Below are 26,032 nucleotides of genomic sequence, written 5' to 3'. Positions count from 1 at the left end.
GTATCCTTAAAATATTTTGGTGGCAGTGCTGTCTTTCATTAAAATATAAACTCTACTCCTACCTGTTTATTTTTTAAAAATGCATTAAAAAGGGAATATCTCTCACCTAAAAGTTTTGTAAGCATCTGGCCCACATGATCAGGAATTAGTTTAAACCTCAGTCTCTGATACGGAAAGCGTTGTTCTTTTACACGAGGCCATGCTCTTTTTTTGTGGCTAGTCTGTTTAATATTTTCCTAATTCCCCTGTCTCTCATACCTAACTTGATTCAGCAGCACGACCCACGGCACAGTCACTTCTCAGACAAATATTCACTTTGGAAATTACATTTTGCAGCTACTTTCAGGTGACATCAACCGTAGCCGATGGTTTCTAGACTTTTTTTTAAAAAAAATCAGTTGTACCCTTTTAAAACACATAATTTTCCATGGGACCAATAAAATAGTGCTATTTTAGGAGTGTAAGTGTGTTTTGCAAATTTATAGTTAAAATCCAAAATATTAGTATAAACCCAATCAGTGATGTGTGTGAGGCTGTTTTGATGAACATAACTTAGAAATAGAGGGGAGATTGGATTTGGTTTTGGCTCCTTAGTATAGAGAGACTCCCTATTTACCCTTTAAGTAGTACAAATGTCACAGTTTTTAAAATAGCTACTTTTGCAACCTCGGGATGCTTTCCAAGGAAATAGAGATGTCAGGAGACACTTTATCCTGAGTTCTGCACAAAAGTGGGGTATCCTGACAGCAAAGCTTACCTCATTGTTATCTCCAGTAAGTTAAATTTGGTGTAACATCAAATCATGTGTTTGTGTTTTGTCCCAGCAGTTAGAATAGAAGTAAGAATGAAATCCACATCAGATGTTTGTAGATTGCAGTGGCTTCCGAAGAATGCTATTGGAAAATCGTTGTTCTAGGCCTCCGGGTTTACTTCCCTCTGCAGGAGGCTTGTACCAGTTGTTGGGTAATTTGAACAGTTCTCTTTGTGGAACTGTAGGAGCCTCAACTTTTAAGGATCACTTACAATTCAGTGCATAGGTAATTTTCAAAGCGCCTGGGTGAAGTTACATGACGAGAAAATTGAGCTTTAGAAAACAGCAACAACATTGAAACAATCTTCAGGCGTAGGTATCAGAGAGCACACATTGTTGCCAAGGGTCCTGGCAGAAGTTCTGGGAAACTCAAAATAAAATAATCCGTATTTGAGTACTTCAGAATTTTCCCCAACTCAGAACTGGAGTCAGCTCCCGCTGACCTCTGGGTAGGGGTTGGAGGCAGGCTATGGCTCTGGGCACATGTTTCCAGGAGACAGTTCTGGCCAACTTGAACTTGTTACCTGAGCTGCATTTACATTCTACTTTCTCATCTGCCCCAGTTTCTTCTGTAGTTGGGTTAGGTGAGTCAAATGACCTTGGGCAAGAAGCTATTGAACATACACCAGCCTTGGTGTAACTTTTCATTGTTCTTAAAAAGATAGTCCTTTCCAGCCTCTGGGATTTAGGCACCCTGGGAAGGGGGCATTTTGGACAAGGAGGACCCGGGAAATCTAACTAGAATATGCCATGAATTGGAAGAACTCATTTTTCATAGTCGTAAAATAGGTACAGAGAAAACAAAACAGAAAGGCTTTGGTGAAAGGTTACTGTAACACCTTTATGTTTCATTTCATTAGAAACGCTGTTAATATCTTTTGTTAAAGTAGATTGAAAATGCAACTAAAATCTGATGAAGGATAGAACTCTCCCCCTTTCTAAAAAGCTTGTTGTCTTTGAACAGAATACAGGATTTGGATTGGTATATATGGGGCCTATTGTTTCTAAATCTTCCTGTGCCCTATTTCTCTCTCTCTCTCTCTCTCTCTCTCTGTCTCTGTCTGTCTGTCTCTCTCTCTCTCTATCACTTTCCCCAACTCTTTGAGAAAAGAGGGGTACAATAAAGGGAGGAAGGAAGGATGCTTGGGGTGGGGTGTGTGTGGGTGTGTGTGTGTTTACATAAAAGTCTGTTCACTTTCACCCACTGGGTCCTTTCCTTCATCTTGGTTGTTTGGGAGAGAATTTTTCTTTTTTGAAAACATTATCTCTCGATGAACCTTTGCCAGCAGGTATCTTTGTCTCTTTAGACACACTGGGTGCACAGCAAGTCTTCTTAGAAGTAGAAGCAGGGCTGTACAAATGCCCTGAACTGTGCTTAGAGCATCTCCAGCCTGTGGCAAGGGTTTGGGATGAATGTGCTGAGTTCCCACTGAGGAGGCAGGTGTGTCCATTCCTGCTGATCCCTGGGCTTTGGGGTCTCAGGAGACATTTACGGGCATCGACTGGGATGAGTAGGCGTGTCCTCCAGACAGGATCTGGTGTGGACAGATTGGCTTAAGCTGACTCTGGGGAAGTTTCTTCAGCCCTGGCCCCCCTTGATTGCTGCCCAGAAGATCTTGAGGCTGGAGGACTCTTGGTAGCCATCTAACCATGCACTCTAGCCTATGAGAAGTTGCTTCTGTAGCATCCCTGATAGCTGAGTATCCACTTTCTGCTTCAGTGTTTCTGGTGATGGGAAAAGCAAGAATCCCAGAAAGCCCTTTCTTAGTTCAGGCTGGAACCTGCTTCTCAGTAACTTCTCTGAATTCACTGTAATGTAGGCTACTGGAACATCATAGGACAATTTTGCTCCCTCCTACATGAGTGCGGGTCAGGTATTTGAGGACAGTTATGTTTTTCCTTGGTCTTTTAGTCCTCAGGCGAAACATGCTCACTTCCTACAAATCTTAATCCTTGGAGGACATTGCTTTCAGACTTTTCACTGTTCTGATCGCCTTGCTTTGGACCCATCCTACTTTACCAGTGAGCCTTTTAAGCTGTAGGTGTTTTGGGATTACAAATGTTTGGCAAACACTGTTAAAAACTGAATTAAACAGACTTTCTCAGAGTCTTTAATGGGCTTTTGTGGATTGTGCCACTTGAAGGGGGGAATGCAGTGTGTGGCATCACAGAATCTGTTCTCCAGACTCTGTAGGAAACATGGATGTGGGTGCAGTCGGCCAAGTGAAGAGTACCAGCTGCACGTTGCTCTGGCCAAGTAAAAGTTTTCTTCTTAAAAAAAAAAAAAAAGTTTTCTTCTTGTTTTTAAAATTTTGAAAGTATCTATGCTATTTGCATTACTAAAAAGTTATAAAATATAAGATAGTAAAACTGAAGCATCATCTAGTCCTATCAATTTGGATGTAATCATTGGAAAAAATTTTTCTATGCTAACATACATAAACTATATGATGTTTTTAAAATGGAATCCTGAATCCTATCTTGTAACCTACTTTTAAATTTTACTTTTTGAGGTCAAAGCTTTCCATGACAATTATATATATATTATATAAAATACATATAATATATAATACATATATATAATATATATATTATATATATATTATATATATAATGTTTTGAATTTCTGCCTGGCACTCTATTAGCCCACTTGAGAAGCATACCATAATTTATCTAACACTTATAATCAGATAGTTAGGTTCCTTCCAGTATTTTGCCTTATAAGTGACACATCCTCACTTTTATTTTTCTTGGATAAATTCCTGGCAGTGGAATTGCTGCCTGACAGACTTTTTAAAGGATGTATTTTTCACCTGATTGTTATTCAGGACGTCTCAATAGAGAATAATTCCCCCACCTCATTAATTTTATTGTCTTTAGAAAGGTCTGCTTAGCAGAATGGCTGGTTCTCTTTTTTCAGGTCCTTATATTTCTTAGGCAAGGACTCCTTGGACACTAGCTCCCAAGGCAAACTTTGTCCTTGCAGTTTAGGGCCCTTTTAAGTCTGCCTGGGTGGATGCGACATTGTCTTCTACTGGAGTATATTTGCAGGCAAGGAGTCCTGTGGCTCTGGTGTTTGCCGGTGGGTTCTGGAGTCCCGGGTCTTGCTCGGCCCTGGCTCCTGCTGAATCAGCCACAGCTTTTTCGTGGCTGCACCCCAGCTCGATGTGAGACTGCATTATACAATTTAGATCTTTGGTCTTTGCTCTGGTCTCAAGACTTTCTTACCTTGGGTCCTTGAGGCTCTGGTAAATGGTAGTTGAGCAGATGTGCAACTGATAAGGCCCATGGCACTTTCATTGGATGAAGTGTAGCTAAGAAGAACCCTAAGCCAGTGTGCATGTACAGCTCGTCTGGTGTCTCAGAAGATATTTTAGTATCATAAGGAAAGGAGACATTGCTTTTTCTCTCAGGCAGTTCTGAAGGCAATTGACTTCACCTGTGTAGCTAACATCCATCTCTTAAGTGGCATGGTCCTTCCCCACCCCACCTACACCTGCAGAGTAGTTCTTGCTTCTCTTCCCACTACCTCACCCTTTCCCTGTCTTCCCACCCCTGAGGGGGTGTGTCCAGGTCACGAGGACCCTTGGGCTCTCCTCCCACGAGCAGCTCCTCCTGCAGCCCCGTCTTCCTTGGTGAGTCCCTCGAGTGTTCAGCCTGCATTTCTCTCCTTTCAGTGCTGCCCTTGGGTACCCTGTTGCCTGTGGTTATCTTTCTTTCCAAGACTGGCAGGTGGGATGAGGTTCGTCAGAAAACAAGCACGTAGGACCCCTTCCATTTTCAGAGTTACATTCTCAGTCCCAGTGTGGAACAGACAAGGGAAAAAATAGAACCAGAAGTAGGGAAGTTACTGAGATTTCCGAAGTCTTGCAAAGTCTCTTTTAAGACAGTTTCTCTGCAGTTTGATTCCTGACTCCCAGGCCTGAGGAGCCCAGCAACACTCTCCTGGTGAATCTGAGCTAAAATATGGCTGGTGAAGTCCAGCTGGTTGGTTAGGTGTTACCAGTGGGCATTTTCGGTTTCCTGAATTCATCTGTCTGAAATCGGTTGTCACTGGCAGCCAAAAGAAGATTGGATCATCCCTCCTAGGCATGAGAATGAAACCGAGACCTGGAGAGAAGTACTTGTGGTTCTTGGACAGATCATTTTGGCACTTGGAACATTTCAGCCCTTTTTCCTTTAAGTCTCCAGGAGCCGGTTTCTATTTTCGCCTGCATCCTTGGGGTAGCAAAAATGTTGCAGTCTGGGGAAACTTTTTGTACAACTTAGTTCACTGAATCAGGGGCACTGCCTGTGCTGATGGAAATCAGAACCAGCCTGCAGGGAAAGGCTTAGTTCATTGGGCACTCGGCTTGTGCGGCTGTCTCCATCGCAATCTCCTGGGTGTCGTATTCCTTATCAGAACTTTTACCCCCTCAAAATTTATCATTGGTGAGTTACCTGTGAAGTTCGGTTTCCGTTTCAACAGTTCTCTCTAGAAAACAAACTTCTGAAGCTCCAGTAGCCCTTAACCCTCCATCAGTTTACAGTCCTCTAAGTGGTCTCTGCAAGAAATATGGTAGGTCTCTCTGTCAATATTCCTCTTTCTCCACAAGGCCTGGATGCAAGAAGTCGGTCCAATCCTTCCTGTCCAGTGTTGCTTCTTAACAGAGCAACTGGAGCAAAGGAGAGGCTGTTAGCACTTTGTCACTTAGAGTTTCTTAAGCATCCTCCCGTTTGAGAGTTCTCACTGCAGAGACTTAATGAAGCGTCTGTCTTTACATCAGATACGCGCAGGTTGTCCGTGGAACTGAACAAGTGTTGTCAGCAATGCTGTGTGTGCAGGAAGCCTTCACACTCGGGTCCTTTTTGGCAGGCTCTGTGTTCTCTGGGAATAAACAGTTTCTCTACCCATCGGAGTAGGGCTCCATACTTTCATATTCTGGAGAGTCATGCTTGTGGTATAGTTAGCCTGAAATTCAGGGATGGCTTTTTTTTTTTCTTTTTAAATATCTTTGCAGACATTTTATACTTCCCACTCTCTTAGAGGCTTCCTCTGTGTTATGGGATCAGTGTGCCTGGGTTAGAATCCTAAAACTACTAACTATGGGCAAGTTATGTAACCTCTCGGTGCCTCACTTTTTTCATCCATAGAATGGGTATTATAATAATAGAACCTACCTTTAGATTTGTTTTGAAAATTAAATGAGACATTCCATATAAAATATTTTAAATAGTGTCTGGCATAGAGTAAGTCCTCAAGTCTTAGTTATGGTTACTGTTGTGAGGGGTGTTGCAGTGAACTGTGCTGAATGCTCTGATATGAGAATCTGGTTATGTGTCCATAGTCATAGATTACTTGGATATATATTATCTGAATAGCCCCAAAGAAGTACTTCTTTTCTTTAAAAATAAATTTATTTATTTATTTTTGTCTGTGTTGGGTCCTCATTGCTGGGCGCGGGCTTTCCTTAGTTGCGGGGAGCGGGGAGCTACTCTTCATTGCGGTATGTGGGTTTCTCGTTGCGGTGGTTTCTCTTGTCGCGGAGCACGGGCTCTAGGCGCACGGGCTTCAGTAGTTGCGGCACACAGGCTCAGTAGTTGTGGCTTGCGCTCTAGAGCGTAGGCTCAGTAGTTGTGGCGCACACAGGCTTAGTTGCTCTGTGGCATGTGGGATCTTTCCAGACCAGGGCTCGAACCCGTGTTCCCTGCATTGGCAGGTGGATTCTTAACCTCTTAACCACTGCACCATCAGGTAAGTCCCCAGAGAAGCACTTCTACTTTGCATCTTTTCCTGGCTCTGTGCAAGATACCTGTTTTGATGTTTTCTCTGGTCAGAGCTCTTGAATCCAGTATCGGCTGTCTCCACAAATGGGTTTAGGATCTTTTTTTCACTCTGCTGGTCTTAAAGAGGGTACGTGGATTTTGGAAAAAATCTTTCTTTAAGAAAGGGTTTAGGTATGTACATTGTTGAGATATATGTCTCTGAAGACAGGACTGTGCATTTTCTGTGGGTACATTTATGCCTCCTTTTCCCTGCAGATCCCGATGTATTCAGAAATATACTCGAGTTCCGCTTTCACTTTCAAGTCAGATCTCAAAAAAGCCAAAAATCAGTAGTTGGCCCCTGTTCATCCTCGTGGGGCTCCCACGGGTCCTGCCACCTGTTCGTGGTACCTCACTCCGATTGCTTCCTCTTGGGTTTCGGTTATGATGGCTCTTGTTTGATGCCAGGGGATTTATTTGCGTTCATGGGCTCGTGTAGCTCTGCTTTTCCACCATTGAGGACTCCTGGCCATGCTGGATTCTCACTTTCTAAATAAGTGTTAGAGCGGCATTTCTTAGCCGCAGCACTGCTATTGATTTTGCACCCAATAATTCTTTGGTGTCAGGGGCTACCTGTGCGTTACTGTGTGTTTTACTAGCATCCCTGCCTCTACTCACTGGACGCCAGCAGCAGCCCTCCCTTCTCCCGGTTCTGACAAATACAAATGTTTCCAGACGTTGTCAGATGTTCGCTGGGTGGCAGAATTGACCCCAGTTGAGAACCACTGGTTTAGATCAGCGGGTCCCCAAATGTCAGAGAACAAATGCATACCTTGTCATACTTAGCTTATAAAGTTATATCGAAGGCTGAAAATGTATGTTCTGTAATATAGCTTTGGTTAATTTAATTAAAAATCCATAGGCACTTTAAAATACTTATTTTTGAAGTACTTAGATCCCTATATCTGTATGTAACAAAAATAACAGATGGCAGCAAATAGAAGTTTGTCTTGTTTTAAGATACCTGGTCTTAAAACCATTGATTTGGCCAGTGGTTCTCAATGTGCGATCCTGAGAACAGCAACTTTAGCATCACCTGGGAACCTGTTAGAAATGCAAATTCAGGGCTTCCCTGGTGGCGCAGTGGTTGAGAGTCCACCTGCCGATGCAGGGGACACAGGTTCGTGCCCCGGTCCGGGAAGATCCCACATGCCGCGGAGCGGCTGGGCCCGTGAGCCATGGCTGCTGGGTCTGCGCGTCCGGAGCCTGTGCTCCGCAACGGGAGAGGCCACAACAGTGAGAGGCCCGCGTAACGCAAAAAAAAAACCAAAAAACAAAAAAGAAATGCAAATTCATAGGCATCACATCCAGAGCTACTGAATCAGAGACTCTGGGAGTAGGGCCTGCAATCCGTTTTAACAAGCCCTTCAGGTGATTCTGATGCACACTGAAATTTGAGTAACACTGAGTTAGAGTCTTAAGTAAGCTCCAACTAGATGCCTGTAGAATAAGCCTTATTGAGAAATAGTCGTAACCCGCCACATACAGAACTTTGAAATCTGCTTAGGGGAGTGTCTTTTACTAGGCAGGTCATGCCAGGTGTCTGCTGGTCATACTGGTCCCCTCTGAGAGTCTGTGACATCCACAACTTCCTTTTGGGGGTTTCCTTTCCTCAGCATCTCTGAACTAGGGGTGGTTATGACCGCCAAGATAAGCCTCTGTAGGCCAACCAACAGCCTATACTTCCCAGCTGTGCCCCACAGGGCTGATCTGTATGAGACAGAGATTCTTCCTCTTGGGAGTCTGAGACATGGAGAGCGATGCGGAAGAAAGTAGAAGGCACGAGGCAGTAAAAGCCCCGATACAGGCAGAAGCCACAGAGCGTGAAGAGGCTGTTAACAAGCCAGTTGTAGTAAGAACAGTGGGAAGAGGGGGACAGAGCCCTGGATGGCTGCTTTTGGAGGATGGTTCCAAAAGTTGAGTGAATCAAACTATTGACCGTATCTTGGAAGAGTAGTTTTCAGTTTTCTAGGAGGCCCAACTGGGCCGATAGGGATTCCAGTCTTGCTTCCTTCTCTAGGTATCCTCATGGTAGACCATCATTCACCGAGTTGGCTTCAGTGTATGTCTATTCCTTGCCACCTGAATGGGCCCAACAAATCCATACTTAGATTGGAAGACCAGGTGGTCTCTGCAGACTGGCTTCATGGCACGCTGCTTCCTTAAAGCAGAGCCTCTCAGGCTGTCTGTGCCTCAGAAACACCTGGGTAGCCCCGCCTCTTTATTTAAAAACACTCTCAGAGGCCACTGAAGTTAACATTACAGGAAAGAATGGGCAATGGACGCTGTTCGTTTCAGCATGTTGTATTGACTTGCCCCAAAGAAACCTGCGTAGAGCACATTTCAGGAAACCTCAAGCCGGGCTTCACTTCCTTAGAGCAGACCAAAGAGGCCAGCTCACCGTAGTCATTCCAAAGATCTATTGCTTTGACTCCAATAACATTTTCTCCTAGTATTTCCTGTGAAGGCATCTCAGTACCATCTCTTTTGAGGGATGTGCTAAGAGTTAGACCCTTAGAACAAACAAACAAACAAAACACCAGTGGAAACAGCGGCAGTAGAATGTTGAAATTAACCTTGTGTATCGTTTTCTAAAAATTCAGTGGGCCTACAGAAATTTCTTTCCGGTATGAACTATTGACATCAGCCCTATATAGTTCATTAGTACTTCCCTCATCCGTGCAGTCATCCCTCCCTCCCTCTCTTTTCCATTACAACCTGGGAAAGAATATGAGTACCTTCATGTAGCAAATCTATTGGATTCCTTCACACGAATCCCTCTGGAGAGGAGTGAGTGGAGATACAGAATATTTTACATTGGAAAGTTGGCTGAGTTCATTAGGGTAATAGAGTCTGGGAATGTGGGCCAGTGGTTATTTTCAAGTCCTGCTTAAAAGATTTGGGGCCCGACCAACAACATAATCAGAGTTCTCCTATTCTCAAATTAGTATCCTTGAGGAGACTGTCCACTACTCCAGAGCCTAGGGCTATTTCCTTATTGTACTTGTGTACCAAGCCCTCTACCCCTAGTGGTGAACTTTTCATGGTAGACACAGAATAGTTGGCTAGTAAAGGACCCAGGCCTGGAGTACAAATTTCAAGCCCAAACTGGTTTTCTCAGGGACCTGGTTAAGTCTCTTTACTCAGCAGCCTTATCTGACGTAGTGCATCTTTAATTTAGCCCTGTGCGGGACGCAGGGACCAATAACAGTGAAGCAGTAAGTGGGCGAGAATGTCCAGCTGCAGACCCTTGGACTGGACTCTACTTTGGTCAGAATGATGAGTGCAGTCCACAAAGCCATGAAGTGCTCCCTGACTAGTTCACTTGAGCTCAGCTTCCCATTACGGCCAGTTCCTAACCCAGGAGATTATGGGATGCTTCGAAAGAAAGGTGGTCACGTCTCCCTGCTGCGGTACTGTGCAGTGTTTGTGCCACTGTCTCAGGAATGTGAACCTTTGTGCAAACGAGTCACTTCTCGTTTCCCTTCCTGCATATCATGTCAGAGAGAGTGATTTATTTCCTGTTTGTGAAGGCTTGGTTTCATCAATTACATGGGAGAGAAATTGGATGTCCTTTCAACTTTTTGCTGGTTACTGGGTCCTCCTTTGCCTGGAAAGATAGTCTTTCTTTCCATCATGAGAGTTATGCCGAGTCAATGAAAGGATTTCTTTTCTTAGGCTTTCAGAGACGACACTTCATTGCTTTTGTGTGATAAAATCATAATGTGTGATTTTATTATTTTTAAACACGTAGAACTGACATCTGAAAGTTCACCTACAGTTGTTGGAAAAGCCAAGAAAGCATCTCATTTCCTATTGGTTCCACTAGCAACCCATTTTAACATATAAACCTTGTGTAGCTCCACGCCTGTGTTTCCTAAAGTGGAGAAGAGATCCTGCTCCCAAGATACGAATAAGATGTGCTGGCAGCAAAGTGCTGCTGCCCAAGGACTTCGACCCTGTGTTTCCCAAACCTAAACAGGTTTCTCCTTTCTCTATTCTCAGAACCTTTAGCGTTCTTACTAATATACATTGTACATGTCATAAAGCACCGATTAACATCTCATAGGGCAGCAGGGTTCCAAGGAACTCAGAGAAAGGCTGACAACTTACTTATTTCAGTGTTTTATCTTTTACACAAAGGACCTCTGTGTTAGAATTCGCACGTCCCTTTGGACTGTTGTCGTGATCTGCTTCTGATGCTTTACAAATTAGCCGATGCGGGAAAAAATATGTCAAGAAGACACACTCGTCCATCCTATTTTAGGAAGATTATTGAAATGTTTCATTTATCAAATAATTACTTCATGCCACCTGTGAGTAAAGGAACTCTGGAAGGAAGAAGGCAGTGCCTTGGGAATTGATCGAGTTAAAGTCAAAGAAGAAACCTTTTTTTCAGGAATCTCTTCCATTGGGTCTGATCTGAGGAGGAGAAGTTGGGTTGGATGTCAGTCTTCTTATTATAAATGTTTAGGGTAATTTCAGAATACTCTGCTTTAAGACAAGTTTTGAGAAATGGGGCGGGGAAAGTTTCCTTACCTATACTCATCTCACAGATTGTGTGCAGTTTATGTTACGAGTTGCCTTCTCGCGGTGCTGAGCGGCCCTCACATATGGGAGGGGCCGTCACAGAGGAGAGGGTGTGGATTTATTGTCTATAGTCCCCAACGGGGAGCAATGGATAAAAACTACCAGGGCCTGAGGATTGTCTTGAAACTCAAAATCTCCCCAACAGCCAGAGCCGTCCTGTAATAGAATTTGCTGATTTGTGTGGGGGGTGGAAGCTTGAGTTCCCTGGAACTGGACAAGTTCAAGTGTGGATTGCTTGACCTCATAACTGGGATGTCCTAAAGGACATTCAAGTAGGAAAATGCATCCTTTGATCTAAGATTCCAGGATTCAGAGCTTTCACTCCTCATGTGTCAAATAATTTTTGTTAGTTAGGGCTTATTAACTATTGCAAGTATACTGTTAAAAACTGAAAACTTCTATTAGTGAGGCTAGGACAGAGCAGTTGCTGGGAACTCTTGAGTCTCACACTGCTGGTATGGACTGGCTTGTGTTTTAGGATTGAATACACTTTATTACTTTGATGAGGTTAAAATCCCATTGGGAAGTCTGGCCCTTTGGCCTACAGCAGCGCGTTTGCTGCTTTGAGTTCCCGTAGAGATGTGAGAAGCTTTGTCGCACATGTTTATCAGGGTTGGATTTTGGCACTTCTGAATCTTACTCTGAGCAGAATTCTCCCCCTGCTCCCCGGTGGCAGAGAACGACAGGCATTGTGTGTCTGTCTAGTTGGGGAAAGATGTAGGGGCACTTACAGAGCCATTCTCCTTGGGGGGACTTGGGAATCGGAAGACCTGAGGGTTAGTGCTAAGGCTTTTGAAAACATACTTAGGAGACTTCCCTGGTGGTCCAGTGGTTAAGACTCCAAGCTTCCAATGCAGGGGGTGTGGGTTCGATCCCTGGTTGGGGAACTAGGATCCCGCATGCCGGGGCACAGCAAAAAAAAAAAAAAAAGTCCTTAGTCTGCTGTTTTAGTTAATAGTGTGGGGATGGAAAAGCTTCCTTCTAGGAATACTGTGAGAGTAAGTGGGAAGTAGAGCTTTTAGTATTTTAGAAGAGGGCCCAGTTCATTCAGTTAATAATGCATGAAGAGTTCTTCCCTTTGAGATTCCTTCTTTCTTTGCTTTTCAAAAGGTAAGATAACTTACTAGTTCCGCACCTCCCGCCCCCAAGGTAAACTGTGGAGCTTTCCTCAAAGTAGTATTATTGTACATCTACTGACATTCATTTTGCTAAGTAGTTAAAACAAGTGGCAAGTTGACTAGGGAGTTGCTTCCCACTCTTGCTTCCCTAATGCAACCTGCTCTTTCAGCATTGCTCGCAGTCTCAACTTTGAGCTCTTGAATTTTATCTAGTGAGTTGCATGCAGTGGGGGCTGTTGATAATTTTTTGTTCTAAAGTTTCCTTTATGGGTAGCCCTGGCCATCGTGGGAGCACACAAAATAAAGCAATACAACGTTTCTCTCGTGGGAACTTGGAGATAATTGTCCTCTTCTGTGAATGTGTAGCCTCCTGTAAGTTACTGGCCTCTAGGAGGGGAAGGAGAGGCCCGTCTGTTTCTACCATTGATGAGCCGCTTTATGCCCCAGCCATTAAAAAATTTATTTTAACTTAAAAAAAAGATGGTTAAATATAGATCACATAAAACTTACGATTTTAACCATTTTAAGAGTAGAGTTCAGTGGCATGAAGTATATTCACAACCCAAGCATCACCCCTATCCATTTTCTGAACTTCTTCATCATCCCAAACAGAAACGCTGTATCCAGTAGACAGTAACGCCTCATTTCTTTGTTCTCTCTGCCCCCAGAAACCACCATTTTACTTCCTGTCTCTATGAATTTGCCTGTTTAGTTACCTCATGTAAGTAGAATCATACAGTATTTTTCCTTTGGTGTTTGGCTTATTTCACGGAGCGTATTTCAAGGCTCATGCACGTTGTAGCATGTACTGGAACACCATTCCTTTTCACGGCTGAATGATACTCCATTGTATGGATGTTCCACATTTTATTTATACATTCATCTGTCACTGGACACTTGGGTTGTTTCCACCTTTTGGCTGTTGTGAGTAATGCTGTGAATATCGATGTACTGCTCCCTGCTTTTGGTTCTTCTGGGTATATGCCTAGGAGTGAAATTATTGGATCATATGAGAATTCTGTGTTTGACTCTTTGAGGAGCCACCAAACTGTTTTCTATAGTGCCCTGGTGATTTTATTTATTGGTTTGTTTGTTTGTTTATGTTTTTGGCTCCGTTGGGTCTTCATTGCTGTGTGCAGACTTTCTCTAGTTGTGGCGAGCGGGGGCTACGCCTCTTGCTGTGCGCGGGCTTCTCATTGCGGTGGGTTCTCTTGTTGTGGAGCACGGGCTCTAGGCACGCGGGCTCAGTAGTTGTGGCTCGTGGGCTCTAGAGCGCAGCCTCAGTAGTTGTGGCGCATGGGCTTAGTTGCTTTTGCGGCCTGTGGGATCTTCCTGGACCAGGGCTCGAACTCATGTCACTGCATTAGCAGGCGGACTCCCAACCGCTGTGCCATCAGGGAAGCCCATCCTGGTGATTTTAAAAGTGGGCAGTAGTACCTGTGTTTGTAAAAAGTGTTCTCAGATATTTATCAACTGTTTGGAACTTAAAATTAGAAAACTGAACAGAGTGTATTAGCACTTTATGTACTTATATTTTGTCTTGCTTGAATTTCATTTGTTTGGGTACCTGTCTGTGTTTTCTACTTCATTAGAAGTTCCTTGACCTGATCTGCATTTTTCCATTGATGGCCACCTTTTTTTTTTTTTTTTTTTTTGCGGAACGCTGGCCTCTCACTGTTGTGGCCTCTCCCATTGCAAAGCACAGGCTCCAGACGCGCAGGCTCAGCGGCCGTGGCTCACGGGCCCAGCAGCTCCACGGCATGTGGGATCCTTCCGGACCAGGGCACGAACCCGCGTCCCCTGCATCGGCAGGCAGACTCTCAACCACTGTGCCACCAGGGAAGCCCGATGGCCATCTTTTTTGCACTTCATACATCAATAGTTGTTTGTTGCTACATTAGTTAGATGTGCAACATACTCTAAAATATCATTTAAAAAAAAGAGGTCAGTTTGAAAGAAACACATTGGAGTTCTTTCTGAGTTTTGTTTTGCCAGAGCTAAGATCCGATATTATTTAAGTTCTCTTGGTTGCGGAATGGGAAGTATTCCTGCTGTTAAAAATAAATGCTAAAAAAGAAGATGGTAAAATGGAAAAATATCGGGGAACAATACATATTGGGGAACAGCTTCCATCGGGAACTGAAACAGTACGGGAAGAGAATATATTGAGGATAGTTCTAGGTCGTGTTAGTTCTTATTTTGTTTAGACTGCCTTTGCTTTGGCCACTCTGTAGGCATCTAAATTTGAAGTTTAAAGGCTTTTTTAAGAGATGGGGGATGGGTGAAAGACGGTTTTTTGTGGCTGTTGGTTTTATTTTTAATAGACAACTAGAATTTTCACCTCTTGGGTCAGAATGTTATCCATCTATTTATAGCAAGCTTGTGTTGTTAATGGCAAGTGGCTGGGCATCCAGACACTGATAAGACCTTCGGTGAAGTAGCTATCCAGTTATGCTCAGGCTAAATGAATGTGTGGATTAAGCTCCATATTTAACACGGATGTAAAAATTGTATTTTTATTATCAAAAGTAGCAGTAGCACAAAATCACAGCTTTTGTGATTTTAGTTCCACTCAGCCTTTATTTCTGGTCTCTTGGTGGTTAACTGCCATCCGTAGCTGAGCCCAACTGTAATTTTACAGGAATTAAGCTTAACATTGGCAGTTTGAGGTCGTGGTCCACTGCAGAGGCATGACCTAACTTTGAGCAGCGCCGTTTTCAGCAATCCTTTCTCACTGTGACTGAGAAAGCTGTTATTAGCGCGATTTCAGGTGAGGTGCTAGAGGGCAGACTGTTGTACTAGCTTGATGACTTTTTCTTTTCGGAACAGTAGAACAGTAAAAAATAATGTTGTTCTCTCTTTAAAAAAAAAAAACCCTTGAGTTTGTAATCATCGAGGTTATTGGAATCTGGATTAATTTATAAATGAAGGTGGTAGGTTGTTTAATAAAAACAAAGCCCATTTCCTTCTTCGAGTGGTTAACCTCAGGCTGACCCGAGTGGTAGGAGTGTCTGCCTGAGGAGGAAGCCCATCCAATCCTCGTCTTGGAGTCAATTATTAACTCACCAAATACTCACGGAACCTCTGCCACGCATCTGGCTTTGTGCCAAAAGCCGGGGATTAAGTGTAAGGAGGCAGATTCTCCCCTGCCTTCTGCAATGTAGGCCGCTTCCCAGGTCTCCCCCTAATTCCCTCTCTTATTTTTAAGCTGCTTTATTAAAAATATCCACATACCATGCCATGCCCTCATTTGAAGTATGTAACTCAGTGGTTATTAGCATATTCACAGAGCTGTGCCCCCATCACCACAAATTTTAGAGTCTTTATATTTCCTGCAAAAGAAACCCCATCCCTTTTAGCTCTCGTCTGAGTCCTCCCATCCCCCTCAGCCCCTGGCAACCACGATCTACTTTCTGTCTCTATAGATTAGCCTATTCTCGATGTTTCATATAAAAGAATATACGTGACGTTTCACGTGTGGTTTATTTCATTTAGCATCATGTTTTCAGGGTTCATCCCTGCTATAGCTTGCGTCAGCACTTCATTCCTTTTTATGGCTGAATACTATTCCACTGTATGGATTATATATAGACCACATTTTGTTTATCCATTCATCCATGGCGGACATTTGGGTTGTTTCTACTTTTTGGCCATTGTGAGTATATGCTCCTCTGAACTTGTGTGTACAAGATTTTGCATGAACATATGTGTTCGCTTCTCTTAGATATCCTAAATCTCCTTCCCACCCCACAGATCTGTTACATAACATTAGAGGGGTCAGATATTATGGGAACATAAGGGAGCGACATGTAGCCCTAACTGTGGGAGGCAGAGAAAGCTTCCCCTGAGGACACGATGTCTAAGCTGAGACTTGAAAGTATGATTAAAAATGGTTTTCAAACTGTAGGTCATGACCCATTAGTAGGTTGTGAAATCACTTTAGTGAATCATGGCTAGTGCTTTTAAGAGCTGAACTATTGTAATAAATAGAATAGTTGATATCAGAGATCAGAGAGTGTCCCATGTGGGAAGGGTGAGTATTGTGTAAAATTTTGGTCAGCTACACGTGAATGTGTAGTGAACTGTAGTGTGAAATGGATTCGGCACTCTGGGTTATAGTCAGATGTGTGAAATCCTGGGGCTTTTGGAAAAGGGGATTAGGTTATTAATTTGGAGGTTTAAACATGGTCCTACTTGAAGATGGAGAGACACAAAGGTAGAAAAGAGGATAACCTAGAAATCAGAAGGTCCTTTGAAAGCTTAAAGGTCTGTGATCTTTATGCTTTTAGAATTATTCATTTATTCAACAAATACTAAAATATCTACCATGTGTCTGGACTGTGCCAGGTTCTGGGGGCATAGCATAAATAAGGTTTGGAAAAGCCCTGTTCTTCTGGACTGTAGAATCTGGCAGGGAGACGTACAAGTAAAGCAGCAATCCCAGGGACTCCTGGTAAAGCATGGTGGACTGAACACATGAATGTCTCTAGTCCTTCCAAAACACCTCTAAAAGGAGAAAGCAAAGGAATAAAAAAGACGTAGGCCGCACAAAGATGGGAGAATAGGACGAGAGACCACAGCAGATAAGAGCCACCACCAGAGTTTTGGAAGGAGTGGGTCACTGACTTGGTAGAGCAGAGGCAGCTGGACTCTAAGGTCGCAAAGAGGGATCCCAATGAGAAGTGAGCCAGCTAGCTCCGCAGAACCCAGAGAGACCCAGGATTTGGAAGCCCCAGGTCTGGCAGCAGTGGCTAGAGGATGTGGAGCTGAAAAGAAGGGCATTAGGTAAAGGTCTATAAAAGCTATTAAACCCCAGTCCCCACCCCCATCCATCGGATTCAGGTGACAGCTCCTCCTCTTATCCTAAAGGAGATGCCAAGGTTTCAGAGTGAAGCTGTAAATCATTAGCCATCAACACCCACCCACACACCTGAGATAAGACACACATCCCTCAGAAACAAAGACACACTTGGGCAATGCTTCTCACATGGGGCTGGGGAGGAGGAAGCGGGGAAAGATGCCAAACCCTTATGGATGTGTCATAGTCTCAGAGGGGCAGGGGATGTGTAGTTTCAAAGTCACTCCAAGGTGATTTTGAAGACACTACCCTCCCATCCACCCTTGTTTCCCAGTCACTGATTTTCTTCCAGAAGGCATTAGCTGCCTATCATACTGGCGCATTATTTTCCCCTTGGTCAATACGACTAGTTTGAACATCCATAGTATGTACGGTGTGCCTAGCCACGTGCTGTGTCTGGTGGGAGGTGATAACAGTAACAACAACAACAACAGAATTATCCCATGCCAGTAGAACTTAAAATCTAGTTATTAGTGGGCCTCCCTGGTGGTGCAGTGGTTGAGAGTCCGCCTGCCGATTCAGGGGACACGCGTTCGTGCCCCGGTCCGGGAAGATCCCACATGCCGCGGAGCGGCTGGGCCCGTGAGCCATGGCCGCTGAGCCTGCGCGTCCGGAGCCTGTGCTCCGCAACGGGAGAGGCCACAGCAGTGAGAGGCAAAAAAAAAAAAAAAAAAAAAAAAAAAGACAAACCTTCATGACTATAAGAACATAAATTGAGGACCACAACCATAATACATGTGGCATTTTAATTCCTAACATCTTTTTCTCCCTCAAATGTGTGATAAGCCTTTTTAATTGAGGATACATACTTGGTGGGAAATTAATGTTCTGATGTGGAAACTTGCTTTTTAGAGTTTATTTTTTGGGGGGGTCATTCAGTCCTATTGTTGGGATAGCTTTTGGAATTCCCATCCCCCTTTTCAAATGACTTTTGTCTTCTTTTCCCTAAGAAATTACCAAAGACAGTTGTTTGAAGTGTTGCCAGGTGGTAAGGAGATTTGCATTATTTAAGGAAACAGCTGGCAGATTTCTGCAGTGTCCCAACTCTGTTCGTGCCAGTGCCTGAAATTTCCTTCGCGTAACTCAGTAAAAAAAAAAAAAAAAAAAGCCAGCAGAGGGGAATAAGTGGGGAGAAGAAACCCTTGTTTCCAGTTCTGAGTTGCCAAGGGCTTTTATGAAGGTTTTCATTTAATTGTGCTCGTTTCCTTCGGTGGACCACAGTGTGTGAGGAACTCAGAGAAACCCTCCTCCCAAATTCAGCCTGCGAGAACTCTGCAAAAACTGTGTGTATACTGGCCTTGCCTCCTGCATTTTTATTTGGAAAATAATTTTTCTTTTTCGCTTAGTGAACGTAGTTATCTTCCTAAGTGTGGGAATGATTAATGGAAGAGGAAACACACTGTCCTTAAATTTACAAAAGGAGTAGCCTGAATATTTGCCCGGAGGGAAAGAGGGGTCCTTCTCTCCTCCCATCCTTCCTGTGCCAGGCTGCACCCCGCCCTGGAGGATGGCCTTCCTCTGGGGACAGGAATTGCTGGCCCCCCTGCCCGGCTTGCCCGCAGCCCAGGCTCGCATGGAGTGGCTTGTTTCCCTGGGGCTTCTCTTTCCCTAATCATTTTATACTATTAGTGCCAGTGTGCTGTTGGGTCTCTAAGGCTGCAGAGTTGGTGGACAGAAAGATGTGGGGCTGAGGACGCTTGGCCGAGACCCATCTGGATGGATGACGTTTAGGATCGGAAGGGCTTGTAGGGTGAGCGGTGCAGCTTGGGGATGAGGGGATGGGCTTCTGGACCAGGAAACTAGTTAGCAGTCCAGCCGAGAGTTGAGGACAAAGATCTGCTTGTGTGTACCAGTAGTGCTGGCATTTCTAAGGTCTTTAGATCTTTACCCAGGGAAAGCAGTTTTTTTTTTTTTTTTTTTAAAGGTTATTTGGGAGAAACCAGAGGTAGTATATTTTTAAAAAGATAGGTGCCTTGAACTTTCAAATAAATGTGTTTTAGGGCTCACTTATCTGCGGGTTGGCCAGTTCCTTCTCTGATTTCTTGTCTTTCAATGATTTCTTTCATTCCTCGGAATGGGTGTGAGAAACCAAAGGATGTAAAACATGGAACGAATTTTGCTAAAGTAAGCCCCAGCAAAACTTGGAGGGGAAAAGAAAATGAAAACTATTGCATCCAATGAGATTTTTAAATAATGCGTTCAATTATTCTGTTTTCTTTTCAGTTGATCTTTTTCTGATTATAGTGGTTCAGACACTTGAACGTTGGGAAAAATATTCTAGGTAAAATGAATAAAGAACCCTAGAGGAACCGATACACACTACTACATATAAAATAAAGAAGGCCTTACTGTATACAGCACAGGGAACTATATTCAATATCTTGTAATAACCTATAATGGAAGAGAATCTGAAAAAAATATATGAATCACTTTGCTATACCCCTGAAACTAACACAGCCTTGTAGATCAACTCTACTTCAATTAAAAAAAGAATCTGCAAAGGAATATATGTGTAACTGAATCACTTTGCTATATGCCTGAAACTAACACAACATTGTAAATTAACTATACTTCAATTAAAAAAAAAAGAATCCTAGAGGAAGTCTAAGCTGTTTGGCAGGTCTTTTTTCTGCCCAATTTTAAAGCCAGCTTATTTTGCTTTAATGTGTGTATATATTTGTAATTATAGTCAAACTAATTTTTGCTACTCCTCTCTGTCAATATCTCTGTATATCCATGCTATTTCCTGATATATCCAACTGTTTCCGAAATGGAATCTTTTTCATCTTACAGATATTTATCAACAGTTGAGCGTATACTTGGCTTTATTACAAGAACTGGCTATGATACAGATGGATGTAGTGTGTATAAACTCCCCAAAATAACTTTTAACTTTCTGATGGTTAGATTTGCCTACATATTTAGGGTTTTGCTTATGAACTGAGTTGCTTTAGTGTCGGAAAAATAGCAGCAAAGTCTTAGAGGGGACCGAAAAGTATCATTGAATCATAGAATGTTATAGAGGGGGTGGTACTTCAGACATAGTGTGTGCCACTGCTCTGTTGAATGGAGAAAAAAGAAAAAGAATAGAGGCTCCCATTTATTAAAGGCTTCCTATATGCCCTTACTATATGCAGTAACCAGTTGAAACCTCTCAGTAAATGCATGAGGTGGGTCCTCTTATTTTCTCCATTGTACAGATGAGGAAACCGAAGCCAGAAACTTTAGCTGGGCACCCAGGTTTGCAGAAGGAGGGAGGAATGTGGATGAGGCCGTATGTCTCAGATTATAAGGACAGCGCTCATTTCCCCTGCCTGAAGGAAAATTTCCTAGTCTACCCTGTCTAATCCTAGGAATCTTGTGATGTGGTGAGGTTTTCTCCTACACCCCAATTCTAGCCTGTGCTTTGATCCTTTTCTTGTTATTCATTGCTCACTGTTTGAGAATGATAGGCACTGCTCAGTTATAAACATCCCCCTTGCAGAAACAGAGCTTGTACACTGTTGCTTCCTCCACTGTCCACCCTAAGGGCTCCCCACATACCTCCTCTGTGGTGGAGGTCACTGGCTCTTCCATAGCCTTCCCTATAACGATACATACCACTTCATTCCTTTTTTCTCTCCAGCCTCCTTTTTGTGTGTATGTGTTTCCCTCAAGGCATATGAATTGATTCCATCTCAGGAAATCTTATTCTATGACAAAATGCGTTCTTAGTTTCACACCTTTGTCATACATATTGAAGGTACCCCTTCCCATGAATTGGGGATTGCTGGGATCTGATTCATCAGTATTCTAAGCTTAGTGTTCCTTTCCCTGTGCTCACTCAGAATAAGATACAATAGAATTAAAAGAAAAAGAAATAGACACTATGTAGCCCCTTGCTACTCAAATTGTGGTCCATGGACCAGCGTCCTTGGCGTCACCTGGGAGCTTGTTAGAACTTCAGAATCCTAGCCCCTCCCAGACCTACAGAACCGGAGCCTGCAGTCTAAGTGATTATATGCGCATAATGTTTAAGAAACACTGTGAGTCTGCTTTACCTTCGTCCCCCGCTCTTTGAAGGCTAAATGTTAAGACTTGGTCACAGGTGAAAGCCTTCAATGTCATTATTAGTAGTGACGCTGGTGCTGATGAGCTTTGTGAACGACCTTAAATTGGGAAATGTTTCTTGACATAAGCTGAGAAATGCTTCTAACAACTAAGACGATGGAACTGAAAGTAGCCTTAATTAATTAGTGAAATGATTACACCAGGTTAAAAATTTGACAGGGAGCCCTGGCTGCCAGGCAGAGCACTGTGTGGAGTTAGGAGTGAACCCTGACACAACTCAGGGTGTTTGCATTTGTCAGGAAACACCATCCTTGTGGTTCTCCAGCTTGGTGGGCAGCCTGTCCCCCAGGGGCTGGCAGGGTCTCAGTTTTGAATTGCCTTAATGATTCTGGAAAAGATGGTTCATATTCCAAAGGGCTAATTATTAAATCCTCATCATGGCACAACTCTTGAATCGCTACATGAAGGTAGTGTACCTGGCGGTGTGGTCCTCCGGTCCTAGGGTGGTTTTTCTAGAGGCAAGATTTATCAGTAGGCTCTCAGTTTTTAATCAGAATGTTGAACGGAGGGGGAAGGCTTGAGGACTGTTTCTACAATTTACAAAGTAAAAACTGTCACTGATCATTTTTTTCCCTCTCTAATGCATATTTTGGGGATTGTCCTTGGGACAAGTTTCTCTCAAAGTTGCGTTGGGAAGGTTTTTTACTGTTTGTTCCCTTTTATTAGAGAATGAGAGCCACAACTCATAATATTCTTTGCATATTCTTCTTCCTGGATGCCCCTAAGTTTTGTTCACTCTGTACTGGAAGCTCCTCTTTACTTACAGAGCTTCTAAATCTCACCCATCTTTTCCTCCTTGTCTTCCAATTCTTGTTTTAATTAAAAATTTGTTTTTTTAGGATCTGCATTTTAAGGCATTTCATTCTTTTTGGAAGTAGTGAGGAAATACATATTAACTTAGTATCTCTTAGAAAGAAAGAAAGAAGCATATTCGTTTTGTTTCTGTTATTAGCTCCCCCTTGCTTGAGCATCTTCTATGTGCAAGACTCTGGGCCTGGTATGCGTCAGACCACGCAGCCTCTAATTTTGTTCTGTCTGAACCGAGGAGCTGTGAAGGTTTGGGGCAGGAGGAAAGGGGTCTGCCCTGGAAGATTGCTCCGGCAGCTGTGTGCACAGTGGGTTGGAAGGGGATCAGCAGGGCACCGGTTTGACAGCTTTCTGGGTGGTCTCAGACTGGAGCATACCCAATGAAATTGGAAAGGAGGGGATGCAGAGACGTGGAAGACCTTCTGGGGACAAAACCAGCTGATCTGGGCTACTGGTCGGGTGCAGAGAGTAACGAAAAGGGAAGAATCTGTGTGACCTTGATTATCAGGCCTTGATGTGGCCTTGAGAAATTCCTCTTCAGATTTTGGTGTTCTTTTCTCCTCTCTGGGAAACCTTATCAACTAAGCTTTGAGCCAGGAGAGTTTGCTTTTTTTAAATTTTTAATCTTTTCTGAGCTGTTTTTCGTAAATCCTACTGAGGGAAGTGAGAAGTGACTGCAGAAGGCACCTCACCTTTTCTTGTTTTCTTTCTTTTGCCCCATGCCTCAAGTCCTCCAGCACGAGGAGGTGGGTGGCCTGAACTTCCTAAGCAAGACTAATTCTTTGGGACGCCCTTTGTCTAACACAACTCCTTTGCCCACGGTTCCCTCTTGGGGATGAAGCATGAGGCAGTATTTATGAGGCTGCCACCCAGGATGTTCTGTACCTGGGAGAGGTGTTCCTGCTGCCCCAGAGCACCTGGGAGTTCACTTAAGTGGGTGAAGTCCCGAAGTGCCCGGATGTCAACCTGGTCTTAATGGCCCAGAAAACCCAGTCCTGTATCCTGAAGGTGGTTGCTTACCCACATTCATGAGATGCCCAACAGGGATACAGGGGCCACCAGGGAAGGTCAGAATGCTTTTTCTTTTGACCTGAAGTGGGATCTGGACACATCTCATACTTAGTAAAGCCTTACTCAGTGAATAGCAGAATTTGAAAATTGTATTTATCGGAGGCTGGACTTGTTGACATCCATTATTAGCTCTTTATTCACGAGGTAGGCCACTTAATATAGACACAGGAAGGTAAGTCAAAGGGGAAGGAGTTGCTGTGTTTGAAACAGCTAAGAACATAGGCTCCTTTTTAAGTGTCCTGCTCTGGCCCTGCAGAAGTCTTAGCTTACGTGTTGAGTAAACTAATTAGACTTAATTGTGCACCATTCTGATTTATTCATCAGAGGAATCCTCTGCTTTGCAGCCTGTGCTGGGCTTCACTCAGCCGACTTGTTCTGATTTCTTTGAATGTTGCAAGTAATAAAATAACTTTTTATAATTCACACTTTAAAAAATTAGTGTAATAATTTAGGTAAGGTTTTGTTTAGTAGCATGCATACTTTGAAACTGTGACACTGAAAGTTCTGCTAATTTCAAAGAGCTAGATTTCCTTAAAAGGCAGGGAGTGTATAAATCTGATAACAGCTAATTAAGGGAGGCTGATGGTCCTTTCAGGAGAGGGGATGCACGCACAGAGTTTAGCCTTTGTTTTTCAGACTAACTCTCTTAATCCTGGACCCATTAACCTGCTAGAATATACATGCTAACTTAATCTGTATTGATTTTTCTGGGACCCATAGTTTATTAGATTTTCAAAGGAGGGGTTAGCCCCCTTAAGAGTAGGAATCTCTGCAAAACTTTTTTTTTTTTTACTTGAAGTATAGCTAATTTACAATGTTGTGTTAGTTTCAGTGGTACACCAAAGTGATGTATATGTATATCTATTCTTTTTCAGATTCTTTTCCATTATAGATTATTACAAGATATTGAGTATAGTTACCTGTGCTAAACAGTGGGTCCTTATTGTTTATCTATTTTCTGTATAGTAGTGTGTATATGTTAATACCAAACTCCTAATTTATCTAATAAATTAGGTAAAATGTTTTCTTGAGTGGAATAACCTTGCCGCAGATTTGGGAAATACTGACTCTACGTGCATTCACCTCTTAAAAAAAAAAATTATGGCTCCCTGAGAGTGGGTTAGTTAATTCCTGTTTGCTCTGCGTATGCATCAGCAAAGGCACCTGCACATGTTATGTTCAGACGGTAGTCAAAGAAGATTAATCATTGAGGCCTAGTCAATGAACACAGGCGATCTTGTTTCAAAGACCCAAAAGGTAATCAGAATATGGTGTTATTTCTACTGCGCTTGTAAAGTGGTTACTAAAGAGAAAAAGCACTCTGATTAGGTGAAATGGGAACATTCTCCCTTGTCTTGGCCCTCCTGCTGACCCCTCTCCATGGTTAGAGGCAGGTTTTAGAGGAGGGGTGGGCACCGCTGGATGCTTTAGAGGAAGCAGTACCTTGTGAATTTGCTGCATCTACGTAAGCAAAGCTATTGCCCTAAACTTGCAGGGGAGGGTGCGCTTTCGTTTGCTTGTTTTTAGGATTGCGATTCCCCAGGTCTGTTCATTTGCACGTGTGGCTGAATAATGACACAGTAGACAAGTCAGAGGATCAGGAAGATAACTGTCAGCAAAATGTCATGGTTCACCTTTGCCCCAACTAAATAGAAAACGATATTAATAGCTAACAGACATAGAGTGCTTACTGTTTCTAAGCTTTTTACATATCACAGCCCATTTTATCCCCCCAACAAATTGCACGTTTTGAATAGGCCTTGGGCAGAAATAAAAAGGAAACAAAGCTGTGTAGTCAATAATCTCTCCCTGCAGGCTAGTCGGATGTTTGAGATAGCACTTCTCCCTGATGGGACGTGGCATTCTTGGTGGAAGCGGTGGAGAGGCAGCCGAACGCTCCTCCCAGTTTCTCTAGAGCGCAGGTGGGAGGGGCGTGCCCTGCCTCTTTCTAGGACTCTCGGGAATGGGAGGAGCATTAAGATCATCTAGACCTTTCTGTGCTACGCCTATCTGCCTCCTTCACCCCCAACGTGTACATTCCACGTTTTACGCACACGGGTTGCCTGGTCTCTGCCTGTCTTCTATAAATGTCCAGAATTGGAATTACTCCTCGAAGGGAGGATTTACAGCACCTGGTTGCATATAATATAGTCGTTGGTCAATAGAAATGTGGTCATTTACTGTTTTTCTACCTTGAGCCATCACCCACCTACTGGGTTGCAGGAACTTAGAAGGCGCTATGGTAAAACAAGAAAAGTCTTTGTACTCGATTTGTTCCCAGACTCATGGGGGAACAGGTAGGTAGTCTAGGAGCTCTGCAGGTGAGATCAGAGCTCTGCTAGCAGCCACACCAAATGCTTGAGAAGCGTAAGGAGGGTGTGATTCAGCCTCGGTGAAACCGGGAAGATTCAGGGGAACGTGACACTTGAATGAATGAGTAAATTAATGGTAAACGTGTACTGTTACTGTAAACCTCCGGAATGTTACAGCCTGGGCACTTTATGTAAATAGGAAAGGTTAAAGTGATTTTCCAAATAAAAGAACAAAGAAGACTTCCAAAAATGAAGATAATTGAATCAACAGAACACAACATACATGTAATATGTTACATTACATATTACTCGGGAAAATAAATTTAAGTATTTGATGCTGTTTTGAGTCTTCCATTTCTTTCAGTTAATTTTAAAGAAATCAATGTTTTGATGCAAAGGAGTAAATAGGGTGATTGTTAAAGTGCTCTGGATTAAACACACACACACGCAGTTTAGGTGACATAAATGTGTGTGCACGTCAGTGAATGCTGCGTATAATTTTCAGTGTTCTCTCCTGCTGCGGGGATGGTATATCATTATGTGTTGAAGT

General features: G+C 43.2%; 2 protein-coding genes across 14 annotated transcripts in view; one reads left to right on the top strand and one right to left on the bottom strand.

Annotated features, from left to right (window-relative positions):
* CARMIL1 (capping protein regulator and myosin 1 linker 1) overlaps positions 1-26,032 on the top strand; it is a 316,706-nt gene that overhangs the window by 9,452 nt on the left and 281,222 nt on the right. Inside the window, exon 1 of one of the 13 annotated variants that reach the window (XM_060307234.1) lies at positions 18,848-18,932. The exons of the other annotated variants lie outside the window; for them this stretch is intronic. Within the exon in view, the coding sequence (XP_060163217.1) occupies positions 18,903-18,932 (30 nt within the window). The 5' untranslated portion in view covers positions 18,848-18,902. Of the gene's footprint in view, positions 1-18,847; positions 18,933-26,032 lie in introns of those variants that run through there. 13 annotated transcript variants of the gene reach the window in all.
* Positions 1-26,032, bottom strand: part of LOC115866076 (cytidine monophosphate-N-acetylneuraminic acid hydroxylase) — a 265,229-nt gene that overhangs the window by 169,836 nt on the left and 69,361 nt on the right. The window lies entirely within an intron of this gene.

The sequence above is a fragment of the Globicephala melas genome, chromosome 11 (genome assembly GCF_963455315.2).
Source record: "Globicephala melas chromosome 11, mGloMel1.2, whole genome shotgun sequence".
Lineage (NCBI taxonomy): Eukaryota > Metazoa > Chordata > Mammalia > Artiodactyla > Delphinidae > Globicephala > Globicephala melas.
The sequence above is the reverse complement of the archived record's forward strand: the minus strand, read 5'-3'. Positions and strand labels throughout refer to the sequence as shown.